Source organism: Mustela nigripes, chromosome 7 (assembly GCF_022355385.1).
Source record: "Mustela nigripes isolate SB6536 chromosome 7, MUSNIG.SB6536, whole genome shotgun sequence".
Taxonomy (NCBI): Eukaryota; Metazoa; Chordata; class Mammalia; order Carnivora; family Mustelidae; genus Mustela; species Mustela nigripes.
The window spans coordinates 112,589,042-112,604,085 of record NC_081563.1 but is presented as its reverse complement, the minus strand read 5'-3'; the positions used below and the strand labels follow the sequence as shown (position 1 = coordinate 112,604,085).

Genomic DNA, 15,044 nt, shown 5'->3' with positions numbered 1-15,044 from the left:
GTGAGTGCTGATTCACAGACCTGTACCCCTGGGGATAAAAATACATGTTTATAAAAAATAAAAAATTAAAAAAAATGCTTCCTCTTTCAGTGTTTCAATATTTGAAATGACAGTGCACAAAATAAATAATGGTTCTATTATTTTTTCATTTTTCTATACATTCATCATTGATATTTGGAAACTTTCTGAGTTTTTTTTTTAAGATTTTTAAAATTTATTTACTTGACAGAGATCACAAGTAGGTAGAGAGGCAGGCGGGATGCGGGGGGAGGCAGGCCCCCTGCCAAGGAGAAAGCCCAATGTAGAGCTTGATCCCAGGATCCTGGGATCATGACCTGCGCTGAAGGTAGAGGCCTTAACCCCACTGAGCGGCCCAGGTGCCCCAACTTTCTGTGTTTTAAAAGACATTTTTAAAGGTCACAGAAAAATCATTATTCTCCCATTGACTGTTGAGATCACTTTGCGTGGTTTCAGCTGCACCATTATTGTTCTGTCCTGCACTATTTTACAAAGTGAGCACTGCCTCCACTTACCATGTCAGCTAATCCGAAGTTCTAGGGAAACAATTTAGTGATGTTGTTTCACCAGTTTATGTCTAGCTGTGTGCTTTCTCTCATGGATATGTGTGGGACTTGGTGAATCCTTTCAACGTTAAGAACTCACATTTTTCTTCAGTTTTGGGACATTTCCTTCTATTATGTTTCTAATTATAAATTCTACATATTCCTCTTCTAATTCTTGAGCTCATTATTTGGAGAAGTAGCATGAAAGTCTTCTTTTTTTTTAAGATTTTATTTTTATTTATTTGACATACAAAGATCACAAGTGGGCAGAGAGGCAGCCAGAGAGAGAGGAGGAAGCAGGCTCCCTGGCTGAGCAGAGAGCCTGATGCGGGGATCGATCCCAGGACCCCGGGATCATGACCTGAGCCAAAGGCTTTAACCCACTGAGCCACCGAGGCGCCCCTCTAGGGAAACAATTTAATTAGGTTATGGGCTGTGGGAACACAGAGTGAGAGAAAGGAATTGATATTTTATATAGGGTGGTTTATGGAAGGGACTTTTTAATAAAGTGAAGTGTAAACAGAGCTTAAAAGAGGGAGAGAACACCATGTAGATCTTTAGGGGGAAGAAGCAGAGGAACGACACAGTTTGACTTCCATTGCCATGGAATCACTTTAGCTGAAAATGGAGAGCCTATAAGAGATGAAGAATGGTCCAGGAAGATGTGCTGGTGGCCAGGGCGAGGGAGCAGCCTTGCGATGAGCATTGTGCAGATTCTGGATGGAGCTCACTGGTTTTGGGAGGACGCTTGCACTCCCTATTGAGAGCTTTTCCAGAATGTTGCAAGCACGTTGTTAAACTGTTGCTAGCTTGCCATTGGTCACATTGGGAGTACTGACACCATGGAAGCCCACAAGCGCTACAAATCAGGCTTCTTTTCCTTTCCCTGAGTAGATTGTTTCACATTTACCATCTCGCCACCGGACGTGGCATTCTGAAGGCAGAATTGAAGATGGGATATAAAGTAAGAAAACCAAGGATGGCTCCAGGCTTCTGGACTGCCAGCCTATGTGCATGAGCAGTGGGGCTGGGAAGGATAAAGGTGACAGAAGAGCTAGTGTTCCCCTCACAGGGAAGAGGGCATCTTGTCCCTGGGACAGAGGAGTAGGACATGTAGACAAAGAGGAAGGAGAATCATTTTTCTTCTTCAAACCAGGATGAGATTCATTTTATTTACAACCCAGTGAAGAACCTCAACAAGGCTAGAATGTCGGGGATTAGCAGAAATAACTCTCAAGAACATGGATGTGAGCACGAAGTTCAGGCCACAGTCCCCAGAATATGAATGAGAGGCACCTGGTATGCATAGATGTGACTTGTTTCTCACATTCAGGCAGATCCCCATGCATCAGTCCCAAGAGCAAGTTCCCATGACCCCTGCTGAGGACATGCTGTGAGCACCCAGCTCTGGGGGCATCAAGGATTGTGAGAAGGAGCAGAAGGGACTGTGGGCAGGTGGGTCTCTGGAGGAAGCAAGGTACTTGGGGCAGAGTTGGGGAAGCTTCTCCTTGTTCCTTGTCTTTGCCTGGGCCCTCAAGGAAGGAAGGAGGGAGCAGAGACTGAGGGTGCCATGAGGTAGGGGAGGAAGGGAGGAGCTGTGGGACCCATGTTCACAGTTGATTATTGGCTCAGCATTCCAGAAATGTTTCCCATGTGTCTCTTATGTCCTCGGTGCTATTTTCCTCCTGGGACACCTGTTGTGAAAGGACAGGCAGCCCCTGATAGAGGACTCTGCCACTTTAGCCTTCCTCCCTTAGGGCTTGATTCCCCCTCCCCTTCCCTCTCCCCTCCAATATTTCCCACAGAGGGTCAGATTGGAAGCAGTCCTCAGAGCAGCTCTCTGGCACCTGTTAGCATTCCTCCAAATGCAGACATCTTGTGCCCAAAGGAGCCCCAGTCTCTGTTATCTAATGATGGTCTCCAAGAGATCCTCCCACACAGATGCCTGTCGTTCAGCCTCTCTGTCCACTTCCTTCCCAGAATCCCTAGGACTCTGTCCACACTCTTTGATAGCCTTTGACCCTGTCCATGTTTATAGACTAAAGGCCGTCTCCCCCAACACCTCAGGAAGCTGGGACCCCTGAGACCGAGCATATCAAGGGAGGTGTGTCACATGCTCTTTACTGCAGGTGGGCGCTGACCCTGTGTGACCTGTGGGTTGCCCCTCTTCCTGACGTGGCTCTTTCTGGGAGTAAACTTGGCCTGCCCTCCCTGACCCACAACTTACAATCCGGCGCTCGCTTCTTGTGGACATAGATGGCAGAGACAGTGATGAGCAGCAACAGCTTCAGGGCCAGGCTAACAGCCATCAGGAATGGAGTAAATGGCCTTGACTCTGGAAAAGAAGGGATAGGAGGCACCATCAGAGGGGGGCACCCTGGAGTCCATGCCCTGGGTCCTCCACTTACTGTATCTGAAATGACTCAGGCTTATCAGTGCTCTGAGGTTCATGAATTCTTCCCCTGCTCAAGGCTGAATTCGGGGTAAGATGCTCTTCACCTCATTCACGCCTTTCTCACTGCCAGGTGTCCTTCTTGGGGTAAGAGGTGGGAAGAACGAACCCTCAGGAATGGGTAAGGTTGGTTTACTGAATTGGTCCTCACACCCAGTGGGGCAGGTCACACAGCCTCTTTCTGATGAGCCACAGATGAGGTGGACAGACCCAGGGAAACCCCTCACTGCTGGCCTACAGGATGGCTCTGAGACCTTGTCTTTAACCAGGACAAAGCCAGACTCTCTGGGCCATAGGGACAAATGTCTGCCCAGCCTCAAGTGGAGTGAGAACAGACGTCACGGTCAGTTGGGGGTAAGGCTGCCCTGCTTTGCTCCACGCACATGGTTTGACGACTCCCATGTACAGAGGTGAGGAGAGAGTCCTCAGGATGACCTGACGTCAGGAGACCTGCTGGCTGGGCAGTATCCTGGGGAGGCAAGGAAATGGGGTCTAATGCTCAGGAGAGTTTCTGACCATCAGGCCACCTGAACCCTATTGCCACTTTCAGCCGACGTCTCTCTCTTGGACATAGACTGTTGATCCGGAAGGACAGCTTCTGATTTTTTGACTTTATACAATGACCCATTTTTGTTTTTGTATTTGAATTTAAAAAGTCCAATTTTTTTTGAAATATAGAGTAATCTTAAAGGAAGGAGTAGGTCCTGAGAATATTTGCCCCTGACATGTTAGAGGATGTCAGGTCTCTGCTTTGGGGCCCCTGGACATTTTCTGTGTTGAAAGAGCTTTATTGGCCATGTTTGAACCTGTTTCTAGAGTGGATCCAGCAGGAGAAGGCTTGAAGAAGTGGGGGTACAGAGGCGAAACCATTCCTCTCCATTTAAAAAAATTCATGAAGAGCAGGCAGCTTGCTTGCTCTCTGTCTGAGGCTGAGTCTTGCCGTCCTGAATTGTGTCAACATCTCCCTCTGCCAGTCCTGCCTCCTTCGCTCTCTCACATAGGTGGATTGGGCAGCAACCCCAGTGAGCTTTTTCTCTTCTCATATCATCTGAGAGTGTCACTCATGGGTCACTTGATGTGTGGAGTTTGTCTACCAGCTGGTCATGAGGCCCCCAGCCCTGTGGAAGGTTGAGCAGGGTAGGTGTCGGCTTGCCCTACCCTTGTCACTGCTGAAACCTCACCGTGATGACCTGGGCTGGTGTAAGCAAAGGAGGGGAGTATCCTGGCATTCTGATGACGTGATAATTATAAGAACAATGGGTTGGGTGGCTGTTGCAGGGCATCAACCATTCAGAGAAAGACATGCAAAGTGAAGACTGATCACATGTGAAAAGTTATGTGTGAATGTCAGGGGACTTCTGTGCAACAGTACAGACTCTTACCTTCTAGAGCTAGAGGGCAGAAAAAGCTGAGGACACAGTTGAGTCCAACATAATCATAAGAGTATCAGTGCTACAGAATTCTCAGCTACACTGCACCTACTGTGCTGGAGTAGGGCTCTGATGGGGAAATATGGGAGATGGATACCAAGATATGGGATAGAGACACTGAGGCCAAGCATTTCAAAGTCCTCTGGGCACTTTGTAATGGGCTGCTAAGTACAAGACAGAGGCTTAGCTACTCATCTCCAAATACAGCCTCTCAACCCAAAGGAAAAACAACAAAAGGACAGTAAATTTTATGGAAAACTGGCTTGTGGTAGTCCCTGAAGAGCAACGCCCAAACTGCAGAATCTCTGGAGACTAAAGAGAAAAATCTCCACGTCCAAATGAACATCCCCTTATGCCATTCCCCTGCCACCTTCATGAAGCACAAGAAAGGCAAGGAATGGTGTGGACTCATCTCTCCCACCTCTCCTGGCTCAGTAGAAGCCTGACTACTGGAACTCACGTGAAGTCCACCCATGGAGGGCTCTGAAAAGTGGAAGAGGAAGCCAGGTGGGCTGGATGCTTCCATTTTGGAGGAGGAACCCATACCAGGTATCCCAGGTCCACACTCCCGATTCCCCAAGCCCAGGAGGAGGCCCAGCTGTGGCAATCAAACAAAGAAAAGTCTAGACTTGATAATGTTTTTCCCATTTCAAAAAAAATGAGGAGGAGCAAAATAAGCTCAACACAAGAGAAGGAAATAAATTAAAAAAAAAAAAGAGGAGTAAAAGCAAAGAAATTAACAACAAAAAATAGAGAATATCACTGAAACGAAAGTGGGTTCTTTGAGAAGACTGATAAATTTGAAAAACTTCTAACCATTGTAACAATGAAAAAAAAAAAAAGAGAGAATTGACCAATTTCCAATATCAGGGATGAAATGAGATACCCTGCAGACATCACAAGGATTACTAGGTAATACTATGAGAAGCTCTATATATGCAGAAATTTGACAACTCAGAGAAAAAGACCACATTTCTCAAAAGCACAGCCTACCACAACCATCCAATATGAAATGAAGAATTTGAGTAGCCCTAGCTATTCGGATTCTTCTCAGAGCAAAAGAAGGATCAGGTGCCTGGGTGACTCAGAGGGTTAAGCCTCTGCCTTCGGCTTAGGTCATGATCACAGGGTCCCGGGATCCTATCAGGCTCTCTGCTCAGAAGGGAGCCTGCTTCCCCCCTCTCTCTGCTTGCCTCTCTGCCTACTTGTGATTTCTCTCTGTGTGTGTAAAATAAATAAAGAAAATATTAAAAAAAATCATGGAGACCCAGGTATTTCACAGGAAAAATTTTTGAAACATTTACAAGTGAATAAAACAAAGTTAGGTCCACAAAGTAAAGTTAATAGAAGAATCTTTAGAAAATTGGAATATATACTCCATTTTAGGTGATATTAGGAATTATTGTTAATTTTACTAAGAATGTAATATTATAGGTTTTATAGAAGAAACCATGTCATTAATCACATAAGCACACAAGTGTGGACTCCATTTGGAGCTGGATGTGGATCCATGACTAACTCATTAGTGGACACAATTAAGCAACTTCTGCATACCTCTACTTTTAAGAGAAATTGTTCCTTTTCCCCTTCCTATCTCTAATCTCCTGGGAAGAAGTGACATGAACACTCAGTGGCCCAGTGTTGGCCCAGGCAAGAGGACACTGTCATTGGGCACATGAGAAGGAACATGGGCCTTTAAAGATCTTCTGGAATAAAGACTGCTGGAAAACTGGCTTGACCTCTCCTGATGTTACACGAGGGAGAAATAAGGAATGCTTTAGTTGTAGAAAGGGGACACCGTAGTTCTTTGGGACAATGCCCCTGCTATAATTACACACACCCCCGTTTTTTTGTACAGTTGCTGGTCCATCTTCAGAGACTCAGGTTTCCCTCGAATAGCTTAGCTCCTCAGCTGTCCTAAGGGCAGGAAATGTTTGCCATCTGTCCCTCACTGTCCCCTGAGTCCCTTCTGTAAAATTCCAGGCCAACAGGTTGGTTAAGCAGGAAAGGAGACCAGAAATAAATTGGAATTGGCATAAAGTAAATGTGCCTTGAGCGATCATGACTATTGCTGATCTGCTGTCACAAATAAAGGGAGAGAGGAGATCCCAGATGTGACCACACACGGTCACCCAGAAGCCTCGTCAAGACTCAAAACTCCCAAGTCCTCAGGGTCCCTTCTGGAATTTCAGAGTGGCAAGTGCAGGCATTTTCCATGCTGATGATGGAAAAGTGTAGAAGAGACAGAGACCATGCTAGGTGGGAACGAACAGAGGGAGACATGGCTGGCCAGACATGGTGACTTAATCATTGTCAGGTGAGGGCACAGGGAGCAGGACACAAGAAACAGGACCATTGAGGTCTCACCCTGGTCCTTCTGGTGGGCAGAGGCCACAAGGGTATGGTTTCTGGTGACCGCGGGCTGCCCGTCATGCTGCACCAGGCAGGTGAACACCACGTCTTCCCTGTGGGCAGATGAGTTCACCAGGAGCCAGCTCGTCCAGTTAAAGGTCCCATCCCTGTTCTTTACAAGGTTCGAGGACCTTGAGGCCATTTCTGTTCGGGACACGTTGCCGTTCTCCAGCCAGGTCAGCTGGAGGCGCTGGGGGTAGAACTTCTTCACTTGGCAAGTGACCTTCACCTGGTCTCTTGACACTGGCTTCTGGGAAACCTCCAAGGTGGGCGAAACTGAAACAGCACAGGGAAGAAGCTCTCACCTCATGGAACAGACAGAACACGGGGAAGGGGCTTGAGAACGTAGCCCCCCCCCCCCCAGCAAGGGGGTCACTCAGAACAGAGCTAGGCATACAGCTGGTGCTCTAACACTGAGAGTAGTCTTTGCATATGGATGAATCCCTAAGCACAGTGCCCAGCACACAGTAGGTGCTCAAGGAATGATGGCTCCTGGTAGGCTAAGAATTAGTGAAATCACGATTCTCAGCCCCACGCATACAGCTGGAATAGAATAACTGTAGCAAAACAAATGACCCCACCAAACACACGGTGGCATGGAGTACAGTGGGTGTTCAATAATTGGAGTTGCTATGGTACAGTAAAGGAAATGACTGAGAGTAGTACTTGGCATGTGGTAGGTGTTCACCCCACAGCAGCCATGGAAACAGTAGGAGGGGAAGGCACATCTAGGTGCAGGTAACCTGGAGGGTCTGCCAGGCGTCAGACTCCAGGGAACAGAGGGCCTGGAGCAGGAAGCGGGGGGGAGGGGTAGGCTCAGAGACTTGGGGGCCAGACCCAGGCTGGGGCTGGGAAGGAGGGGCATCTACCTCGGAGGACCTCAGACAGGTTGGCAGTCGCACGAAGAGGAGGGCCCCCCTGCAGGGTCACGTGGGTCACCTCGCAGATGACCTGGGAGCGAACGTCCCCCGGGGCCAGCACCAGCCTGGTTGTGCTGGAGATGCTGTAGGACATTCTGTTTCCCTCTGGGTCCACGCTGGTCCGGGAGGCTGCCAGCTCATTCCTGTTTCTGAACCATCTCAGGGTGATGTTTCTGGGGGAGAAGCCGCGGGACTTGCAGGTGAAGTGCACTGTCTGCTCCGGCGAGGCCCTGGCTGTGGGGCCAGACACCACGGGGAGAGAGGGTTTGGCTACAAGAGAAACATTTGTGAACAGTGAGCATGACTGTGGTCCTCAGCGCTCAGGAACCTGTAGGGCGCTGTGGAGAACCCGCCACCCTTCTGAGAGTGTGCGGAGGGCGGTGTCCTCTCCTCCTTGCACAGAGGAGGCCCTGACGTTCCAGAGCTGAACTCTGACTCAGGGGTAGGGCCCAGGTGCAGTTCTAGGCCTGAGTTCAAATCCCCCCCCTCACTTCTCTGCCAGGTGACTTCCCACCAATCTGGGCACAGGAAAGACGTTTCTGATGGGTCTGACTGTTGGCATCAACCGTTGCTAGCTGCCTCTCTGCAAACATCACTGAGGTCAGAGAACATATGCAACAGACTGTATAGTGAACAGGGACCCCTAAAGAGGCCAGAACTGGGCTGGCCAGCTGACCACAATGGGGCTATGGCACGGCGAGGCTCCTCTTCTGTGACATGGGACAAGAGGCACTTCTCCTTACCGGGATTGCAGGAAGGGGCAAGTAAGGGAATGCAACTGGTTCTGCTTGAAATTTATCACTGGAAATGCAGATGGAAAAGAGCAGATGAATCAGAAAGTGGCTGACAGTAACCTCAGTCTCATTATAGTGCTAAAATCCCCCTCTGAATATTCATCTGCAGCCCTAATATATAGAGCCTACTTGCCCCTGTTCAGCATCAAGGCTTTGAAAATTATTCCCTGTGATCCTTTACCTGTAAAATAAAGACAACGTTGTGAGGAAACTCCCCCAGGGTGGTCTCTGTCTCTCTCTCACCTAGGAGCCAAGCTCCTTTGGTCCAGTTACAATGGGACTGCTCTTTACCGGGGGGACTTCCTGTGGCCTCCAGCTGTTTCATCCACAACAGAATAAATGTCCCACCTTCTCCAGCCCGAAAGTGACAGCCACCCTCCTTTTCCATCAGACATTCTCACTGAAAACGGTTATGGGGAGGGCTCCCTTCCGGGTGTCCAGACATGTTGACTCGACAACAACAGAGGGAAGATGTCGGGTCCCAACAGCTGAGTTCTAGAATGTGAACTCTCGCTCACGGAGCCGAACACCCTCCAAGATGTGCCTCAGTCATCCTTAGTAGGCAGAGCCAGGAATGGGGTGCCCAGTGTTGCTGGGATTGCGGGTCCCTTCTGCTCTGTCAAGGCTGGTGTCCCAGGCTGCTCAGTGAAGGAGCAACACCACACATCAGTGGAAAGACTCTGGATCCTGTTACTCGTGAGAAGCCGTGTCCTCCAGGAACAGGCTTGACACTTCACCAGATGTTTGCATACCTGTCTGATCTGGGGGTTCAAAGCTAGCCCACCTCCTCCCATGTTTTCTTAATGTTTACTGCTGACAAAGAGAACCATACAAGATTTACAAGAGTTTCAAGGAGAGGGTGGGCACTTTCACCCGCTTTGGCCAGCACAGTGAGTGTGCAGAGAGCAGGGCTGTGAGTCAGGCTGTGGCTCATTTCCCTGCTCAGGCCAGGTCTGCAGGTCTCGCTGTCATCTGTAAATGGGCTGAGATGGTCCCTCCAGCTTCATCCATTCTCAACCAGGGCATCCCCTGTGTGGGCAGCTTGGGGAAGAGGGAGGAGAGCTCTCCCAGGAGGAACAGATCTGCCTGGTGCTGGAGCCACGTACTAGTTCTCGTGCCCAGGCAAGGTGGGTATGACTGGGAACTCTTGTAACACCTGCACAATCAGGATAAAACCACCCGCATGCCTATGTCAAGGAGCTGAGGGGAGACTCAGTGCTCTTATGGAGGTCAATCCCTGAATTACATGATGCATTTAGGACAGACCCGCCACAAGTGGCAGCCTCTGGCATCTTCTTCATCCTGGGCTCTCAGCATAAACAGTGAGTTTATACCCCTTCTCACTGTGATTCTTCTACGTTGAAAGAGAGACATATTCCACCTCCCTGCCCTGGGTACATTCGTCCACAGGAAGGGAAGGGAATGTGAGCTTCATGAGAAAGAAGCCCTTGCCTGTTTTGTTCCCTGTTTCCCCTGCAGGCAGACGAGAGCCTGCACACAGCAGTAACTCAGTAAGTGTTGAGTTAGAGAAGAGTCAGCCACATGGCGGGGACACTCTCTGGAGGCAGGAGTAAGACTGGGTCATGTGATGGGCCAAATCACTCAGAGTGTAAGTCCCTCATCCCTGGAACCAGAGAGCTGGTCAGGATTGAAAAAGGCAAGAATTATGGATCCACGGACTGGGGTTCTAGACTTTCCCGCATTTATCAGGGGCGTTGAGCAAGCATCAGGACCTCTCCAGGCCTCTCCTTCCCTGATTCATGGCAGCGGCTGAATTCAGGGACATTCACCACAACGCCTGATTCTTAGCTGTTGGTCAGACAATGGAGGTCATTCTTATTGCCTTGTTGTCACAACCAAGGGACAAGAAGGCCCAGGCCATACTCACCGCTCACAGTGACCTGGGTGCCTGGTCCAGACTTAAACTCCACATCATCAGGGGTCCCCTTCTGGAACTTCACACAGTAGTAGGTTCCAGTGTCTGCTGGGGTGATGTTACTGATGCGGATGGAAAAGTCCATGTTGTTTCTCCTTGTGGTGTCTGAAGCATTTGTTACTCGGGGAAAGTGACCTCCTTTGAAACTGAAGATTAACTCCCGGCCTGGCCCTGTCCCCCTGAACCACTGAACCAGCCCTCTGGGGATCAGGGAGGTCACGGTACAGCGCAGAGTGGCTGTCTGTCCGGCTGCAACAGACACTGACTTATCAGGCTGGATCACCTGCCGCCCCGCCTCACCGGCCACACCTGGAGGGAAAAGAGAGCAGTCGTCTCCTCATCCTGCCGTGATCCTGCGCATCTCCTCATGTGTTTATGCACAACAGCTCCCTGACTGAGTGCACACCGGGAGCAACCCTTCCCCCGAGCCTGAAACTGGAGACCCCATCACAATGGAGGAAAGAAAGATACAGAGAGGCTCAGTGATGTGGCATAGAGCAGGTTTGACTTTGCAGGTGGATTTCCTGCCTTGGTGACTAGCTCATCTCTGGAGACATCGAGAAACAGTTACCCTTTTCTTCTTACGTGAAGAGTCCTCAAAACCAGGCAGGGACAGAAATCATAGAAGCAGGCTGCTGGTGCATCACACACATACCCAGTGTTCTTTTCCATTTCTTAGCTACTCCTCAGGGAGGAAATTTGTGGTTCACCGTTGCAGAGTGTGAGCTGGTAAAACCCATGCACTTAGCGGTACTTGCAACCAAACATGCCTCCTAAGGAGGGCACGAGCTATTACAGGCACATCCTGTGCATGCCAAGAACATCATGTACTTTGATTTCTAGGTCTGGAGAAGACTGGGGTCAGGAAGCTGAACTGCTAGGAGGAAAATGGGAAGAAACAGGAATGCACCATGGAGGGAGACGTAGAGGGACAATGGGAGGGGAGAGGGAAGAGGATTAGGTGGTTATGAGGAGCCAAGGAAAGGTGAAAATTCTACCACTTGTGTATCTATATTCCTCTTATTTCTATTTTTGACCCACGCCTTGTCTCTCAGCTATGCTATGTATGTACAAACATTGTTTGAACTTTTTCTTAGCTAGAAGTAAACCTCTCATAGCTAACATGTCCTAAACTGAACTCAGTTTCCCACATATCCTTGCACATCTCAGCGGAGGCACCTTTATTCTCCCGGATGCTTATGGTGTTGACCTTGGGTGCCTTTATTTCCCACCTCAATTCCTATGCTAATGGCTAAAGACTCCCCTACTGCAGGCACCCGCAGGCTGACCTCTTCCTCTTCCTCTCCTGGCTGCTGTCTTTCTGCAAACCAGTTTACCTTGTTCACATGGAAGCACTGAGCTCTTGAGGGCTCTAGCTGCTTCTCTCTATGTCCTGTGGTCTTCCATTCTCAACCAAATGCTAGAATGAAACTCGTGTCAGATCGTGTCACTTCTGTCTTCAAAACCTTGCAATAGCTACCATTTCATTCAGAATAAAAGCCTGAATCCAAGGGGTGTTAGAGAGGAGACTGGAGTTGGGAGAAATTGGAAGGGGAGGTGAACCATGAGAGGCTATGGACTCCGAAAAACAATCTGAGGGGTTTGAAGTGGCAAGGGGATGGGAGGTTGGGGTACCAGGTGGTGGGTATTATGGAGGGCATGGATGGCATGGAGCACTGGGTGTGGTGAAAAAATAATGAATACTGTTTTTTTGAAAATAAATAAATTAATTTATTTAAAAAAAAAAAAAAAGCCTGAATCTTTGAACAGAGCAGAGGATTCTGCTCTCATGCTGTTCCCAATGCTGTTCAAGGAGGCTCTCCCCCCAGAAAATCACATGGCTCACTCCATTGCCTTCTTACTATCTTTGCTCCACGCTACCTGTTTAAATATATCCCACCCTGGCAGTTCTCCCATTGTCGTATCCAGCTGCACTGTCATGTTTTTTCTGTAATGTTCATCACTCTCTGTACCTCTGTTATTTACTGATCTATTGCGTCTATTGTTTCCTGTCCTTTCCTCCACTATGATACAACTTCTAAAAGGTCAACTATTTTGTGTCTTTTATTCATCAACATGCCCTATGTTAATATAACTGTTCTTGTCGCCTAGTAGGTATATAGTTAATATTTGTATAATGTGTGAATTGCCCAATGAGACCCCTTTTGGAGACCATGAAGTCTATTTTCAGTGGAGAGTTTCTCAGGACATTATATCAGAAGCCGAGTTTTCTACATAGATGACGTGGAGGAAACAAACACTTGCATATACCCAGAATACAGAAGCACTTGAAAGAAGCAAACCACAAATGTTCCTTACCACACCACCCCTTCCCCACACTGACTGGAAGATCTGCAGAAATCTCATGGGATCGACCTAGGGTCATAGGGTTTGAAAAGAGCAATGGTTAGACCTGTGAGATCTAGAATCAGACTGCCTGGGTTCTAATCCTACCTTCTCACTTATACTCAGTGGCCTTGGCCCTTTCTGTGCCTTCTTTTCTTATCTGCAAGGTAGGGGTGACAAGAATGTCTCCCTTGGATACAAAGATTACATGACATAATGGACATAGACATTTCCAGATGTGTGTGTGGCACATCGTTAGTGTTCAGGAATTTGGAAAGTTATCACTCATGAGGATTTCCTGAGGCACGGAGGCATCAGTGGACACCAGATAACTGGGATTGGGATATGAAAGTGGATATAATTACAGATGCAGATCACACAGGCAAGAATCCCTGAATTTTTGACCCTTCTTTCCTCAGCCACTTGAATCCATCATGGAGGCATTTCCAAGGTAGCAATGCACAAGCTTCTACTCATTTTACCAAGAGAGAAGTTTGTTTTTAATTTAAGAGCTTGGTGAGGGGTGAGAGGTAGGTTTAGAGAATTAAAGAAGTGGGTGAGTAGCTCAGAGAAAAAGGTCCAAACATCGTTCTCTTGTGCATTTCACGTAGACTGGCTGCATTATGAGGAGAAAAAGCAAAGTGTTTTCCAAAATCCCATGTGTGTGTGCACATGCATGTGTGTACCCCTCCCTATGCCCATTCCTATGCATGCACGCGCATGCACACACACACAGAGGTAAGTGCCTTCCCTGTATATGTACAGTGTGGCCCAGCATGCTAGTATAGAGATTTTTTTGAGGATTAAGTGAAATTATAGTACATGTTAAACTTCAGTAACAATTTGGCTCCTAGGAAACATGCAACACATCATTAACAAGAGTTTGTGAGTACACGCAGCACAGTGGAATTCTGAAATCCTCTGCGTGTGATACGTGATGGCTCTTCTACTATTTGCCTCTCTGTGTTTCTGATGTTTCTACACTTGGCCTCCACTGAGGATCCAGGAAGCATAACATGGTTAAAAGATGAACTGTGGAGCTGAGTGGGCTGGACATGAACCCCAGCTGCTCCAGGGACTTAAGTAGGTGACTCTGGTCTGGTTAATCTCTCTGCCTCCCTATCTGCAATCAGGAGTACAGTCATAGCTATCAGGCACAGATGTTGTGAGGATTAGACTAATGAACGTACACAAAGTTGTCGTTGTTACCCATTGAAGCACTGATTCTTTGGATGTTGGTGGTAACCAGCTACAAGTGATGGATCCCCAGAGGAAATGTTCAGATCCCTGATTTCAAGCTCAGATGAGACCCAGTCCTTGGCTTTTTGTGGAGGGTGTGGGTAGCACACCTGTGTTTACATGGAGGCCCTAAATGCCCAGGGACAGGGAGTGGTTGAGGAGGCAGGGAAAGGGGAGTCTCCTTCAAGGCAACACTCACCTGTGAGTCCCAACAGCAGAGCCAGCAGCAGGTGAGGAGAAGGGCACGATCCGGAGGCAGGGGCCCACATTGTGGAGGCCTGAGGATCCCACTCGCTGCAAATTTGTGTGCTGGGTGATAGCTTCTGATCTGTGGGAAGGAACAGCCTGCCCCTCTGGTGATGGAAGAGGAAGGAAGCATCTATAATGCAGTCACACAGCTGTAAGGCTGAGATCTACTTTTGGGTTCTCAAACAGGGAGTGGTTGAGGAGGCCTCATATGGTGAGAGGGACCTCTTCTTACGTTTTGGTGGGGGTTTTGTGTGTTTTTTGAAAAGGGAGTTGAGGGAAATTGGAAGGGGATGTGAACCATGAGAGACTATGGACTCTGAAAAACAATCTGAGGGTTTTGAAGGGGTGGGGGTGGGAGGTTGGGGAGCCAGGTGGTGGGTATTAGAGAGGGCAGGGATTGCATGGAGCACTGGGTGTGCCGCAAAAACAATGAATACTGTTACCCCGAAAAGAAATAAAAAATTTAAAAAATTATTATCTGTTTCCTTTGCTGTGCAGAAGCTTTTGATTTTTATGAAGTCCCAAAAGTTTATTTTCGCTTTTGTTTCCTTTGCCTTTGGAGACATATCTTGAAAGAAGTTGCTGTGGCTGATATCGAAGAGATTACTGCCTATGTTCTCCTCTAGGATTCTGATGGATTTCTGTCTCACATTGAGGTCTTTTATCCATTTTGAGTTTATCATTGTGTACGGTGTAAGAGAAT

General features: G+C 48.2%; 1 protein-coding gene across 2 annotated transcripts; it reads right to left on the bottom strand.

Moving 5' to 3' along the window:
- Nucleotides 1–1,588: 1,588 nt before the first annotated feature.
- Nucleotides 1,589–14,391, bottom strand: LOC132021792 (signal-regulatory protein beta-1-like). 2 transcript variants are annotated; one of them, XM_059406681.1, is made up of 6 exons: nucleotides 14,292–14,391; nucleotides 10,460–10,816; nucleotides 7,727–8,047; nucleotides 6,813–7,133; nucleotides 2,791–2,898; nucleotides 1,589–2,257 (listed from the first exon to the last, which is right to left on the bottom strand). In XM_059406681.1, exons 1-6 carry the CDS (start codon nucleotides 14,359–14,361, stop codon nucleotides 2,238–2,240), a joined length of 1,197 nt encoding a protein of 398 aa, XP_059262664.1. In that variant the 5' UTR covers nucleotides 14,362–14,391; the 3' UTR covers nucleotides 1,589–2,237. The 2 variants fall into 2 exon arrangements, with proteins under 2 accessions (XP_059262664.1, XP_059262663.1); XM_059406680.1 differs by lacking the exons at nucleotides 1,589–2,257; nucleotides 2,791–2,898 and having other exon boundaries at nucleotides 6,629–7,133.
- Between the last annotated feature and the right edge of the window lie 653 nt (nucleotides 14,392–15,044).

What these genes read in the sequence shown, in the direction of transcription:
- LOC132021792 (XM_059406680.1), bottom strand. Translation starts at nt 14,361, where the DNA reads ATGTGGGCCCCTGCCTCCGGATCGTGCCCTTCTCCTCACCTGCTGCTG. An exon ending in CACCCAGGTCACTGTGAGCG is followed by an intron (nt 8,048 to 10,459) that starts GTGAGTATGGCC and finishes TTTCTCTTGTAG; the next exon opens with CCAAACCCTCTCTCCCCGTG. An exon ending in CCTGTCTGAGGTCCTCCGAG is followed by an intron (nt 7,134 to 7,726) that starts GTAGATGCCCCT and finishes GTGCTGTTTCAG; the next exon opens with TTTCGCCCACCTTGGAGGTT.